Source organism: Lachnellula hyalina (genome assembly GCF_007821495.1).
Source record: "Lachnellula hyalina strain CBS 185.66 chromosome Unknown contig00068, whole genome shotgun sequence".
Classification (NCBI taxonomy): Eukaryota; Fungi; Ascomycota; class Leotiomycetes; order Helotiales; family Lachnaceae; genus Lachnellula; species Lachnellula hyalina.
This window is the reverse complement of record NW_022157182.1, coordinates 96418-112290: the sequence shown is the minus strand read 5'-3', so window position 1 is coordinate 112290 and position 15873 is coordinate 96418. Positions and strand designations below refer to the sequence as shown.

General features: G+C 48.1%; 2 protein-coding genes across 2 annotated transcripts; both read right to left on the bottom strand.

The window, feature by feature from the left end:
* Positions 1-1804: 1804 nt before the first annotated feature.
* Positions 1805-3726, bottom strand: LHYA1_G005610 (uncharacterized protein; the record flags this gene model as incomplete). The annotated part of the gene is given in 3 exon segments (XM_031150554.1): positions 1805-2325; positions 2423-3506; positions 3526-3726. Coding segments are annotated over 3 exon segments (1806 nt in total), but the record flags the coding sequence as incomplete, so codon positions are not given.
* Positions 3727-11736: 8010 nt separating this feature from the next.
* Positions 11737-14216, bottom strand: LHYA1_G005609 (TBC domain-containing protein; the record flags this gene model as incomplete). Its single annotated transcript, XM_031150553.1, has 4 exons — positions 11737-12087; positions 12137-13274; positions 13323-13517; positions 13570-14216. 4 exons carry the CDS (start codon positions 14214-14216, stop codon positions 11737-11739), a joined length of 2331 nt encoding a protein of 776 aa, XP_031005275.1.
* Positions 14217-15873: the final 1657 nt, after the last annotated feature.

Here is a 15873-nt window from a genome sequence, read left to right as displayed (position 1 = left end):
TAGGTCATCATCCAATCGGTCCATCCATCCGGCCATGGATATGATATATCCAATAGAAGGACCGCCAGATAGACTCGAGGGCATCAGCACATGTCATCCATGAACCACAGTCACAGTTGGTACTTGCACCGGGCTAGAAACTTCTTTCAGGTCAGGAATCCTCCCTTCGTTCGCACCTCATATGTACTATACTATACCCCGCCTCGCCTCGCCAACTCAATCTCCCCCTCCCTTCATTTCAATCCACCCTCCTCCTCCAAACGAAACGAAACCGTTCATCATCCCCCCGCCATAAAGCGGCTCTTATGCACCAGGATTAAAATCTCCTCCGTTCCGCAACCCGGCCCACCCCACCCCACTTCACCCCATCCATCCATCCATCCAGCCCAGCCCAGCCCAGCCCATCTCATCTCATCTCATCCCGGGAAAAAAAAAAAAAAAGACCCTACCCAGAAGGCCATGCCATGGATCATCAAGGCCGGAACGCACGAAAGCACACGCAGAAACGCACGCGTATGTTTGATCGTCCAGCATGCCTCCCCTCCCCTCCCTTGGCGCGACGTGTTACCCTTGCGCCTTGGCCTTGGCCTGGCTGGCGGGTAATCTCTGCTCTGCTCTGCTGTGCTCTGTTTTCGGTATACCCAGTGAGGGGTAGCCGAAATGATGGCATGGGATGGCATGTCTTGCTTGTGATCTTATGGTACGTACGAATTGACGGGTGGTGGAGATTTGATACTATGGCGTTCTGCTATGTGCATGGTGTATGGAAGAGAAGGGAAGAAACTTGGGGGAAACGAAACTTGAGGGAGATTTGCGGGAAAGGAAAGGAAAGGAAAGGAAAGGAAAGGAAAGTGTCGCGAGAAAAGGTTTGTATTTGCTGGTTTTTCTCGTAGGAGACGAGTCGCCTAGTGCGCGCGCAGATTTGCCTTGTCTTGTCTCTCCCTCGACCTACTCAGCCTTTTTTTCTTCTATTCTATGCCAGTAGCATGATTGATTGATTGATTGATTGATTGATAGCTCTCCATTTTTGCTCCGTTCTGCATGCATCTGGTTTATCTGTTTTCCTGCTCAAGGAATCTTCCCCCTTTCGTGCAATGCAATGCAATAACACAATCCAATGGCGCCGTCATCCCGGTTTCCTGCCAGCCCAGCCCCCTAAGCCATGGACGGACGGTCCATGAAGAAGTAATATTTACAAAGTGAACCGAACCCCGTGCATACATACTATGCTACGTCCAATCTCCCATCTTCTATCCTTCAGCAAGCTGCAGGTAGATTGACAACCCGTGCCAGTCCACCTAAATAAAGTCCACCAACAAGTACTGTAGAATTGAAAAGTCATCATGATATGATATAACAAATGCGGGGTCCTTGCCCCGTCATCTCAAGAAGCGAAGTAAATGATAATATACAGTTTGTACAAAGTCTCCCTCTCGGGTTTTCAACCAGCCCGGCCCATACATAGGGCCATAGGGAGACAAAGGGTAAGAGCTTTCTTTCGTGCATGAAAACTACTCGGTAGAACGAAAAGGTATTTGCGACTAAGCGCAATAAATGGGTATCTTATAAATCGGCAAGGCGCAAGGCAAGGCAAGCAAAGCCAGAACAGGAAGTAATGCGCGCGGAGGGCTCTAATCCGGCTGGACGTATCGTACATATCCAAGGAAATGAGATTTGATGTTATTTATGTCCAGAGAGCCGATGGGTTACGGAACGGAGAATCGTCTCGATGTTTTGGTTCGCGCTGCTTATTCATTCCGCGTGCAAGGGCCATCCACGGCACATGGCTCTTTCTGAAACAAATCTAATCTCGTCCATCATCTCGCTTCGATCGTCGTGGATTTTCGTCTTCGGGCGTGGTACGTCGTTCCTCATGCCTCATCTCCGGAGCCCCCGCATACTGAGGGTTCTGTTGGGGTTGTTGATGTTGATGTTGCTGGGATTGTGGTCGCGAGTCGCTTTGCTCCAGAAGTGATGAAACTGGATTCGAACCTCCAGACCGTCGTCGCGTCTCTATGTGACCCATTGAAGATTGTCCCGGCTCGGAAAACTGGCCTTGATTCGGTGGTGACGGTACGCTTTGTCCACTGAAGCTGCTTTCAGTATGTCGATGTCGGCTCGCTGGTCGGCCGTAAGAATCGAGCCCCCTAGCTGACAGGTCACTTCTCTGTCTTGAATGACCACGTCGTCGACTGGAGGGTGTGTTTGAAACCGATGATCCGGCCTGCGAGAAAGGCGGTGACCTATACTGCGGTTGTGAGGTTGGTGGTGGTGCTGGTTGGTGTGGTCCCGTAGCCTTTCGTTTCTTTGGGGATGAGGTATGATCTATGCCAATTGTTAGTTGACCTTCTATCATTCTAAAATACAGCACATTATCTATGCTTGCCTGGAGGTGTAGCCGGCTGAATACCACTGCTCGTACCTGCTTGGGAAGTCGGAGGCTGCCAATGATGAAAGTAGATTGATGGTGAAGACTGAGTTTCTTGCTGCTGTACTGATTGTGACTGTTGCAGTGGGTGCGCTGGTTGGCCAGGTAATATTTGCATGGTAGGACCTGGAGGAGGTGCTTGAATGAGCATTTCACCTGTATTCAGCCTAGGAAGATGCGACGTTGGAGGAGGCCGGACAATCGTACCCTGCCCTTGTGCAGTTTGTCGAGCTCTCGAGGCCGGTGACATCTGGTAACTGGGAAGAAACCCAGCGCTTTGTTGAGTGCCACCAGGTACTACGGGAGTGGAAGGCAATGTCATAGGTGCCGGAGGCTGCTGGCCACTGAACGATTGGGCATGTGCTCGAGATTCTCTCCTCGGTACTTGTTCAGGAGTAGTCTGCGCCTGTGAAGGAAGCAGCTGCGGCTGTTGCTGACTCTGCTGTTGCTGTTGGAGATGGTGCGCTTGTGCCATATAATGCTGAGCCCATTCGAGCGAGGCACCCGGTAGATTGCCACCCCCCATGCCAGCAAATACCATGGGAATCATGTAGGGCGGTATTCCCCCATTTAATGACGCTCTCAACATTTCTTGCTCGATTTTCCGTTGCTCCAATCGAAGTGACTCCTGTCTTGTCTTCTCTTCCTCTTGCTTGCGCCTGTCCTCTTCCGCCTTAGCTTGTAGCCAATTCCTCATAGATTCTTCAGCTCCTTGCCATTGCTGTGGAGGAGCAGGTAGCTGTCCCATAGGCTGAGTTAGTGGAGGAGCCTGACTTAAAGCTGGCTGGGCGATCGGTAGTGGTGGTGGAGGTTGTTGTTGCTGCTGTTGCTGCTGCTGTTGCTGTTGCTGATTTGGTTGGGGCAATGTCATGGCCGCCGGTGGAGGCAAGCCTCTATGCGGGGTCGACATTGGCTGTGGTGTTGACTTCCTGGCTGGCAGGGGAGGAAGAGACTTGTTGATAACAGAAACGACACTCAAAGGAGAAGCAGTCGATGCTACTGGGGGGGAGAAACGAGCGGTAGAAGGTGGTGTAGGCGGTGTATAGTCATGAAATGACTTGTAACCTTGATGTGCTGGCTGTTTAATAGTGAGCAACATGTCGAAGAAGAATATTGAAGTGAAAGAAGAGAAACATAAAGTGGTGGGAGGTAGAAATGACCTTTGAAAAGAAGACGGTGAGGTGTAAGAAAGGCCAGCGGTAGGCGAGTGGGATGGGGTTGACTTTTATGTAGACTGCGAGACACCCCACATGCGGGTAGTATTCATGCCCAGCACAGGTACCGGTATAATAGGGTTGGCTGTATGGTTACCGAGAGGGAGGGTATATCAAAATATAATCGGAAGAGACCAAGTTCGAATATGGTAAAGCTGGTGCCTACCCGGTGAAGATTGATTGGGGCCCACGAATCACAATGCTTGCTACTGAGAGCTTGCGATCTGGATTTCAACGGTTGCTTGACTGCAAGGTCGATCTCCTCGTGGACGAATGGTGTGTGGATGAAGAAGTGCTAGAGTAAGGCTATCAAGCTGCCGAATGAAATGTCCAGATCGACAGGACGTTACAGGACAAGAAAGAAGGAGAGGAATTAGAAACGAGCCACTCATCATCCAGCAAACAGCAGGACTCAGACAGATCCTTCCATGTTGCTTTTGTTTATACTTTAAATTGGTCGTGTGTGAATAGAAAGAAACTAAGGTATGGGGCTGATATTACACACGGCAGCCATCAAGGCCTGTATCCATATTGGTGAATTTGCCGAAGGGGTTCCTAGTCTAGTTGCGGCAACACTCTTCGAGAAGAATTTTAATATATCTGAAGGAGAGTTTGGCCGAACTTAGACATGTCTGTAAAGGGTAGTGGGAATGGCAATGGTAATGGTACTAACTAAAAGTGTCACAGTTTGAATTTCACATACAACCGGGTCAAAATACAGGACCGTGTGTGTAATTAGGGGGCCTTATCCGAGATGTCAGTGGCAGTAATCACATCGTAGTGCGTAACCTCGTAGTAAATTACCAAGTAGTATGCTAATGGGAAAATACATGGCGTAGGATGCAGACCGCAGTCAGAGTAGCGTATTGTGGGCAGTGGGCAGTGGGCAGTGGGCATGGTTGATGGATTTGGTTCATGGGTTCAACTAATGAGTACTCTGTACAGTAGAAGTAACTTGGTTCTAGCGTCTGAAGCTTCAAGCTTGGAGCTGCTGGGGCTGCTGGAGGGCTGAAGCTTTCGGCTGGAACATTGATTGCGGTTACTGTAGAACTTAGCACTGCTGTACTGTACCGCGTGTGGCGTTTGGTGCCTAGAGAGAAACCCTCCTCTCGAGTGAGTGGTGCGTGCTGCGGACATTATTGTTGGTCTGGACTGATTGATGGAGACAGAGCAAGCATATAGAGAGGCTGGACCAGGACCAAGACCAGGACCAGGAACCTGGGGTTTGATTTACTCCGTATAGTAGAATGACCGGTTACTTTTCGTAGTCAGACAGCAACTTGAGGTGCTGTACGTACCGCCCTGCGATCCCCTCTGCTGACGGACGTTAGACCGCATTGAAGTGAAGGTGGGATAACGAAGATTGCAGGGTTCGAGATGGGGCGTCCAGGATGGTTCCAGGGGTGGTACTCGCATGCTCCACTCCTGGTACTCCATACAGTACTCCGTACTTACAGCACGCAACGCTGAGGCATGTCCGGGCCGGGATGTGTACCGACATTGACTGGGATGCAGAAGGATGGCCCGGGGTGGGTAAGCTCCTCCAACCTGATTCGGTACTAGTTGGATCTTGAGATTTCCTACCTGGTAGTCATTCGTCAAATCCTGCGTGCTTTGAAACACAGGACGATCTGCAGCCCGCATTTCTATTGGGCCAGACCTGCAGCCATGTAAAAGTGACTTTGAACGTCAGCCACACTTTCTCACTGCCAATCATTTCTTCTCATACTGATGAGACTAAATCTCCAGTGGATACATCCGGGACCGCGGGGAGGCGAATGCAGTTCAGATGAGTACGGTACATCAGATATGTCAAATAATAACACCACAGAATATTCCGCCAATACCCGTTAATAGAACTTTGGGAACAGTCATTATTACTGCAATAGGTCTTGTCATGCGAGCGGGCAGAGAAAAACAAACCTGTTTGTTCGATGCAGCAGGGAAAAATGCAGCCTTTAAGTCTTCGAGGCCCACCGTGAATGTGCTACCTGAGGTTCTTGATGAGTTCGTAACCACTTGGTGCTTGTTCAAAAGGACAATGCTATATTAAGCGTACCCGGTGTAGCCTGCCCTGCTACTTGCGCACCAGTTGCGGGACAAAGCATATTGTATTGGCATCGGACTTGCCATTAAGAAGGGAGTTCTCCGGACGGCGCAATTAACTGGCTGAGATTGGTACTGTAGGATTTTGGCTTTTTGTGGCTTTCGCTTCGCTGGTCTGGTCTGGTTCGCATCAAAAAAGAAAGCTGCAAAAGATCTAATTTGGATCCCTTTGAAGCTTTGCTTTGCACCTCAATCGTTTCGAGGCACAGACTGTAGGATTAGATCATACCGAACCGCTAGCTAGGATCATAGAGTAATCAAAGCTTTGATTATCCTGCCAGATGGGACGGAGATGGAAGATTGAGGACGTTTCCAAGGCCTGTCAATTTTCGAATGAAGGACCTTGAGTCATTTTGTGGCAGCATGCCATACGACGCCTCAAATGCAATTCATATAATGTACCTCGTTAGACCCGTGACACCGAGATTGCCGCGCAGTGCTCGTACATGATTATTGTTGGATTATGTGAAGCAAGTATCGGTCGGTACTAATACGGCAATTGTGGCTGAATGGCTGAATGCTAAAGTGTTCTTCTCCTGCGTCGCTTTTTCGGCCGTTACGAATGAGGTCGAGAAAAGGTAGCAAAGTGTCTCTTGACCACGCTGAAATGAAAGACTTAGCTCTATCAGCCTTGTCTAGTCCCGCGTCACCATGGCTACTAAAACTTGTGGCGATGAGGCCATTTATTTTGCTTTTCATCCAGAGGGGCAATCGCAGAACAGTCTGTATGTCCAGTGACTTCATGTGTGTTGATTTGCACGAGGCCGAGGCAAGTATATTGGCTTGAGTGGACAAGTTGTGGCCTGCCACTTTGAGACTTGCGCTGCATCGTGAACCGCTCGAGTCAACGAACACCGGGTGCAGACAGACAGTCGTGCAGATGTTTGACGCAAAGTAGTCTCGCTCATATGCCGACCAATTTGAGCCAAGCAACATACATACGAGTAGGTAGGTAGACCGGACCTAGCATGAAGAAGTGATATCGCGATGCAAAAGGTTATGCCACCACGGCACGGCGAGCTGCAGTTTCCAGCAGTGGGAGTTGACCAAGGAATTGAAGCCACACATGCACAGCTTGCTTGCCTATAGTACTCACTACGCTAGAGGGAGCAACTACCTACCTAGCAAAGGACGGGATCTCCCCGAACGATGGCGGCTTGTTGATGGAAGATGGTTGGTATTCGTATTCTTCTTCGCGTGGCAACTACGAAGGTATCTAGGTAAGATGTGGAAGAACTCCAGGTCTGTTGCTAGGGGTCCTCGGAGGCTCAGAGACATGTTATTGGCTTCCTCGCATCCATCATTCAGGCCTTCCTTGGAAGATATTAAATAGTACTTGTCGAGAATGGCAATGTTATCGAAGCTGCCAAGCACTTCTCGGAAGATTTTATTCTTCGGCCGCCGTTCCAATTTCTCAAGATTTGAGATCCAAGATTCAAGATTCAAGAAACGGCAAGTGGGGTTCGAGATAGCTTCCGAAGCTCGGGGTCGCCCTTTCGAATTTCCAGTTTCCTGGTGAGGCATAGTGTACGGTAGGCTCGTAGGGTAGCTCCCTTTTCAACGTTGCGGTGGGTTTCTCGCCTCGAGAAGACATACTGGACTGGATTGTATTGGATTGGAAGATCCCCTTCCCCTTCCGCTTCCGCCCAGATCTCATCTCAACCCACAGCTTTGGGAAAATGTCTCACACCATCACTTGATTTATGCGGTCCCACCCACCCGGTTGAAGCCATGTGGATACCCTGACCGTCTGGTGCATCTCCAAAGGCGACGGAGTTATGAGTAGTCAGCTTCAAATCCTACGTAAGAATCTACGAGCAAGGAGAGCATTGTCCATAGCAGGCTTAGGGGAACAGAAGAATAGCAAAATTACAGTTCTGTGGCGACGGGCTTCTGCAGCCACATCCACATCCACATCCACATCCCTCGAGTAGTAGGTTGCATGCATGACGACCAGTTCACAAGTCCTGCTTTGCCTTACAGTATTTTCAAGATTTGCAGCAGGCATCATGATGATCAAGTCGATTCGATTCGTGCCGTTGGTGGGTTGATCAGTTATCGATTCTGTAAAAAGCCTTGCCTTGCCTTGCCTTGCCTTGTCCTGCCTTGACGCCCAACCAACATCTTCCCTCGATCTGATGACCCAAAATTCTAGATCCAAGGTGGTCACCATCTTGACGCCACAGCATCCCAGTCGAGGTCCGATCGTCCAGCCGCCGCCTGCACCACTGCACTCCCCTACCCGTTATCCAAGATGAAACCGCATCAAGCCACACGCTAACGCCGCAGTCGAGGCAGCTCGAGCCGCATGGGAAGCCCCTAGTGCCACCCGTTCACTCCACACGCCCTGCCACTAGTCCTGCATAGTACCTGTGACGGGCCACCGAGCACTACTTGGGCTGCGACGAGCACCAGAACGGGAAAATATCTTGCAGGTTAGAAAGGAAGTACCTCGTATCACAGCTTCACAGCTAGTCCTGCTTAGGCGACCTTGGGCCATATAAAGTTTTTTTTCCAACGCGATATCTCATCTTTCCCCTTGGCAATTTTGCAAATCTGAAGATCCATGAAAAGACCTGAAGACGTGGGCAAGTGCCGGGGCTCTAAACCCTTTGTGTTTGTCTCTTCAATAGTGTTTATTCTAAATAGGCTTTGTGACAGTCTCACATCATCCTTTCTTGCTTTCTTTTAGAGTTAGGATTCGTGAGATTGTAGGTGTATAGTTAGGACTCTTTGAGCTTCATTGTGGACTGGGCGATATGGAATCTTTCTTTTTATAGGGTTGAACGCATTCTTCCATATTTGTTAGGTGAAGTCCTGTCTTTATGGACTTGGCTTTTTATAATAAAGATAGGTCTTCACTTGAGAGTTAGCTACATCGTTGTGAGCAAGTTCGCTGTGTTTATTGTTCCTGCCTTTTTGCTTGAGACTGCATTATATTAGGTGGTAGGTAAATTTTATAGATCTACAGAATACTATTGGATTAGTATACTTTTGGATCAGTATACTTTAAAGCTAAAGAACACCGGTATGTTCAATGATCTTTCTATCTATCCACTTAGAGTTTATCTAATACCTGCCATCTCCTAGCCCTGTAATATTATCGCACCTTGAAATGTCCACTAATCCCCTTTGGCTATTCTGCTCGCTATCAAGCCCAAGTGAACTTTCCTCCATTCCATGGCCAGATCAGATCAGTTCAGATGGTCGATACCTAGAGTAGAACTCGAGGTCCGAGCCTGATGGTAGGCAAAAGCTCAGTATTCTATCTTACCCCACTCACTCCTTCAGCTGACCATGCCCCCCGCGGCTCTGCGCAAGCTCCGGGGCGTTGACAAAGGCTGTGCCAGCTGACGCATCTGTATTTAAGTAGGAGTAAAAAAGAGGTTATCTACGTGGAAGTAAGAGAAGGCCGGGGGAAGGTTATAGCGTTCTAGGAGAGGTGGGGGGGGTTATGTTGCGCTTATAAGTAGAGAGAGAGAAAGTATAGTGCAGTAAGTATAGAAGTAATAAAAGAGAGATAACTAAGAACATATATGGAAACACTTCTACTAACTACTTTTCTAAGCTAATTATATACCCTGAAACTTTTTTAATCTACACTGTTTACTATCTCACCCCGTACCCTTAGTTAATACGTCAAAGTTTAGGTTACGCGTCAGAGAAGAACGTAGACACTAGCGCTGGCAATCAAGAAATCCTAGCTAATCTTAATCAACCCGTTAACGCATTTATATGCCATATCCGCACGTGTTTTTTTATCTCTAGTCGCTACTCACTTGCTTTTATGTACAGCTACAAGTATTATATTACGCGAGGTAATACTATACTACTATGTGGCACAAGTGTTGTTCCACCAGATGTGTAGGTTGACTAGGTATAAGGTTTCATTGCTATCTTCTTAGACACAGTAAATCAACTCCGGAGAGAATATCAGGTTTATGTTTATAGGAGCATAGTAAATAGTTGCGGGACAGGACAAGCTTTCTCGGCTCACCCTCTATCTGTATGAGTTCATGTGCATGGAAGTTGATATATAGTTCTTTCGAAATAGAATATGGCTCTGGATCTTCTATGGACTTTCTAAGCTGAAGTTTCTATAGCGTGTGCTTGCATATCAAGATTCCTAAGCCAGCACTGCCTGGTATGATATATTATAGAAATTGCAGAAATGTCTAAATTAGTTCGGACATTTTATAAAAGAGTAATAAAACCCCCAAAAGCATCTAGTCTAGATTATATTACTATCAATAGATCAATATCCAAAAAACGTCTTTATTATCTAAGGATGTCTCTCTCATAGCCTACCTGTTCAAGCCATCAGCGACACGTACCGGCGCCACGGTGTCAGGATTCCTTTAATACTTGACTTCACCTACCTTATCCCTAGATCTCTCTATATAAGTTCCTAGCCCTTCTCACTAAACAGATTCGAAAAATATCCTCTTAACTCCTACTACTTTTCGAAAGCAGAACCTAGGAGGGACTGAAACCCATATTTACATAATCTGCATATGCACATACAGTACTCTCCAGCCATTTGCTTGGTCCCTGTTTAACATATCCCTCTAGCTTCGTATGTACAGACACAAGCAGCTCTTTAACTTCTTTCCAAACTAGTATAGTAGCTCAAGCGAATGAGTAAGGGAACGTACGGACAATAAGACATATTTGGAGAAGAGAAAGACCGACGTGACTATAGCTACTCACCTACTACATTGTTCACATGCAACCACGCATTTGAATTCACAACTGCAGAAGTGAAAGCCTAATATAAGGAATTCCCTTTAGTTTCAAACATCTTACTTATTTCCTTCTACTTAAATCTCACCTTACCTACCTACCTACACGAAATCCTATGAACGAAAAAAAAAAACCCCCATTCAACTCACGCTGAATGCAAGCCTATCACTTCAGTAACAAGTTACTCGCCTCGATCCCATCCCCAAATCTACCTAGCTTGATAACCACCTACCCACCCCACCTACCCCTCTCAACACACCCACTACCCATGAACCACCAACCCGTACGCTCCCTCACGCTCCGTCCCAGAACAAAAGACACACGCACAGCCGCCATCTAACATTTCAACATCGGAACTGTGTTTTTCTGTTATTGCTCATCGAATTTTCTCTATATACATGCATATACACATACATATACGTATACATATACGTAAGAATGATACCCCAGATGCATGCATGCATTGCATTACATTGCATTATCCAGTATCTGCGCTAAGCAAGCAAGCAGAAGCAGAAGATGAAAACTAAAAAGCACACACACGCAAGGTGCAATTATTTATAGCAAGGAAGTGCCAGAAGGGAAAAGCAGAAGCAGGAGAAAGAGTTATATAATTTCTAAAGTTGTCCGATCGTCGATTCGTCTGTTGGTATCACAGAGGGTGAGCACTTCGCACTAGCTAGTAAGACTTGATACTGGTTTTAGTAGTTCTTATTTATCATTTCTAGAGGCTATTGTGTATTGTAGGATAAAAAGAGGTTATGCCTCCTTTGCTTATATCAGCTGCGCTAAGTCATATGACTAGAACGGTCCGCAACCACTCCTCATAGTCCCGACACGTCGGTAATTGATATGATGATATGTATTGAAACCAAACGAAACTAAACCAAACTCATGTCATATTCTATCGTATCGTATTATGTTATACAAATTATTACCAGCATATACTAACTGACTTGTACCATCCCTCTCCTCTTTCTCCATCTGTGCATTATCCATCACCCCGGCTCCAAAACCGCACTCTAATATTAGCTGAGGATAGCGCTAGCTAGCTCCTCCATTACCACCACCGCTCAATTATCAAAAGACAGCAGCGCCCGCATCTGGTATATCCATCCACTCCACTATTGATATGAAGAACGCCGGGCTGAAATAAAGCAGAATCCGTAAACGCGTAATGGTATAATGCGCAAAAGCAGAAAGACTCACACCCAACAAAGGAAACATGCGTCTGCGCGCCTCGTCTTAACTCCTCCGTTTCGCCCGATGCAATTTCCACTCTGCTTTCGTGACGCGCATCAATAACTCCTCGTCTTTCACAGGAATCCAACTTGTGAGCACCTTCATGGCGTTTTCAAAGTCGCTGTCCATCAAAATCTCCCTCATACCGTCAATTAGCGCTGCGCTTGTTGCGTGCAGTACATCTAGGCCGCCATTGAACGGCTCTTCTTTGGTAGGTGTTGAATTGAGGTCCGAGTCACCCAGTAGCATAAACACGTCCCAGACGCGGAGCTGGGCGGGGAAGGGAATGGAATAGTTGAAGAGAGTGAGGTACCAACGTGTTCCGTAAGCAGTGGGTTCAATACAAAGTTCGGTCTGTAGTTGTTAGCCTAGCCCAGGGGAGGCGTAGAAATCAGGAACTTACGAGCTTTTGGGACACTTCGCCGCCCTTGAACCATTGTTTTTCCAACTCGTCGAGGGCGGACATTAGGCCCGAGAAGCCGGCTTCATAGAGTTTGTCCAGACCTCGTAGGGTCCACATCCGCACTAGCATTACGAAGCACCGCTCTTCGTCGTAGTAGCACAGAAGAGTGGCAGCCAAAGATGCCATCCCTTGCACGTAGCCTGTATCGGGAAAGTATAAAGTCAAGGAGTGAAGTACCCGAAATAATAGTCTTTGCCCTCCCCGGTACCGCCGTCTGAACATGATGTGGCTGTTGATTGTCCTGGGAACGTCGATATCGATCTGAACATCGTCTGCCGAACCTTGCTGCAATAACTTATGGAAGGCTCCGATGATCGCTTCATCAGTCGCACTATCTTTTCTCTTCTTCGCTGAGCTGCTTAGGAACGAATGCCAAGCCGCAGCTCGCCACCGGTCGGGTATCCCTTTCCACGTGCGCTCTATCAATTTTGAACTCCGGGTATCGAATTCGAATTCCATCCCTTCTCCATCTTTGCCCGTTTTCACAATTTTAGCCATCTTTCTCCATTTTTCGGCACGTTCCCACTCTTTCTTCTTCAAGTCTTCGGCAGCTTTCCCCCCGTCTTCATCTTCGGCGATATCCGCTAACCCGGGAGGTAATGTGAGCATGTCACCTGCTTCATCCCTCCACCGTCTGTCCCGATTGCCCGGCAATAAATTGGCAGCGGCTCGGAGCTGCGCCCTGGAACTACTCCTCGCTGAAGTAGAGGAGACTTGGGTATTTAGAGATCGAGCAGATACCTTCCTGCTGGGGGCTCGTTTAAAGGCGGCATTGAATGATGCCGAATTTGAAGGGGAGCGACCGAAAGCTCTCTTTTTCCGAGGGGTGTCTGAGGCTAACTGTAGTACTGTAGAGACTCTCTGAGGTGGTCTTGGTTCTGGCGTCCCGGGCCTGGAATTTCGGCGCATTTTGATGAAGCCATATCGATCCACGCAATTCCCATCGACATCTTCCCAGTCCTCTATCCCTCCAGCCAGCTCGTGCTCCTTCTTTTCGCTGTTTCTGCTTCTGGTAGATAATACACTCACTGGCCGCTCGAAATTATCATTAATATTAGGACTTAGAAGTCCATTGGAACTGTATTCGTTAGCTCGGCTATTCGTGCTTACCAGAGGAATAACTCACGTATTGGTTGGGAGCGCCTCCTCCAACGGGTTCTCTTCCTCTATATTCAACTCTGCATTTCCTGAATATTTCCCCTCCTGCCAATCGAGACTCGACCCTTGTTCATACATTGATCGAACTTTCTGAGACTCCTTCTCCAGATCATCGGATAGGACATTGATAGCTGGCGAAGCTAACATCGAGAAACTTGGTTGTCTGTCATGGTCATTAGCAACGGTTTTAGATAAAGTGCCCAACTTGAACGCACCTTCTGCCTCCCTGTGGTCTCGCATGACCATTGATACCCTTCTTCCCACCTAGCAGAATACTCCCACGTTTCGAAAAGGAGATGGACGCGAGGAAGTCCGCCTCAAGCAGACTATCAGTCGGTATAGTCGTCGTAATGGGTGAATACTGTTCCTCGGTGTCTTTCCCAGCAGAAGTCGGGGTCTTTGGCGGCGCACCGCTTTTTCTCGACCCTTTGGAAGTAGGTCTCCTCCACCGAGCGCCAGACATGCTGTAGCTCTTCTTCACAATCTTGGTATTCGCGAGGTTTTTCGATGGTGAATATGTTTGCGCCGGCTCTAAAGGAGCAGTTGGAGGAGGTGGGGGTGAATCAAAGTTTATGGCGACGCCCAGCACATTCTTCTCGGTCGATACAACCTTCAGCGACCCTTCTCTTGCGGTAGACGAAGACGTTGTGGTTGGCGCAAGGCCTGAGTCCCTCTTCTTCTCGTCGTGGGGTGTGCGCAAGGCGGGATGTGTGTCTGCTGGTGGCGCACGAGGGGGTGCGACAATAACTGGTAGGGGGGCCTTTGCAGCAACGGAATCCTCGTAGCGCACGGCGACCAATGCGTCACCTTTGGCGATCGATTTGGCCCTATTGCGAAGGGTGATTTTCCTCTCGGGTGCCATCATTCATGCTTTTGTGATGGGATTGAGTCTGACGGGTTGGTTGCTGCGTTGTCGCGTTCTGTCGTCTCCTGTATTGAATGAATCAATCTCCTTGCTGCACGGGGCAGGGGGCACCGGGGTGGAGCGAGTGAGTGGAGCGCGTACGAGTACTCACGTTCAGAGTGAGAGTGAGATTGAGGAAGTGAGAGAGTGAGCGTCGATTTTGGCAAATGAGGGTAGGGTAAAGTGATTGATCAGAACTGTGCAAAAAGGAAGGAATTGTGGTTAGAAAAGCAAAACTGAGTAGAGGAGAGGGCAATGAAAGACTCGGCGTGTCTCTTGGAAGTCGCGACGTGTACAAGTACAAAAGGATGGTAGAAATCAATGCTAAGAGAAAAGTATTTTTTCTCTCTCTCTCTCTGTCTCTCTCTAACGTAAGTTCTTTCTCTGCCGTCACCACCACTACCCACCAACACCAACGCAGCACGCACCAGATGGCGAGTCCCCATTTGTCATAGCAGGCGCCCGTCCCAGCCAAAAGCAGCCAGTGCACGATACACAAACCGGTCAATTCGCAGCGGTATATCTAATACAGTCTAGTACCATATCCGAACGAGGGGATTAAAATTGGAATCCCCACCGTTACCAAGTATCGTTTTTGGAGAACTTTGGGCCTTTGCCTTTGCCTTTGCATTCAAAAAATGTGCCGAGTAGCCACGCCTATGTGCGGAGTATGCTTATGAAGTTACATTATTATGGACGATCCTCACCTCAGGTCTATCTTGAAAATCGAGTATACTCGCTGCGGCTACCTTGGCAAAAGCTTCATTTCATTTCATTTCGTTTCGTTATCTATACTCCGTATGTACAGGGGTAGGACGAGGACGAGGACGAGACGAGATCTCAAGCATCGGATGAACCATCACGTGGAACTTCGAGATGCCATCCATGCCCCTCATGCACAGGGGCGGCCCGCCCGATGACCCCTGAATCAGTTCCACTACAGTACATGGGTATACCTGCCAGCGTAGCAAACTTAAACGTCAGCAAACATAAAACACTCCGACGACCCATTCCCAGTGTATCCCGAAGCTTTCTCCACGTTCTGTCCTACCAAACACAAACACAAGAACAAGAACAAGAATGCAGCCGGAGCGGTGTGTCTATGAAGCTGCTGACCCTGTCAGCACTCAGAAGTCCCGAGTAACTGCCGTATCCATTGAAAGACATGCCCTTTGCATGTGCAGACCAGACCTATCTTTGTTATTCCAAACATAAATCATCTCGAAGTCGCGCTCCAATGAACGCAGTACTGCCATACAAAAGCACGATCTGTTTTGTTTCCAACATCTGCTTCTGCTCCTGAGTCGCTTCATCCTGCCTGATGCAATGCATAGGTATGGTCCACGATTCTACGTACTAGAAATCTGGCTGGCTTCAAGACTTACGGATCTTGCTTTGCCAAAGGTTGCTTGCATTCAAAGGGCCGTTATTGCGTGAAATGAAGCATCGAGAGCTCTCTTACCGAACCAACCCCAAAGAGGTTCCGTCAGAATCCTTCAAGACCTGTGGGATCTAAACCTAATGAGGCTTAATCCCATGCAAGCCAACGAGTCCCTTGGCAGACTATGTATAGATTCTACCTCCTGTCTATCGCATTACTGTCCGTCCATTCAGC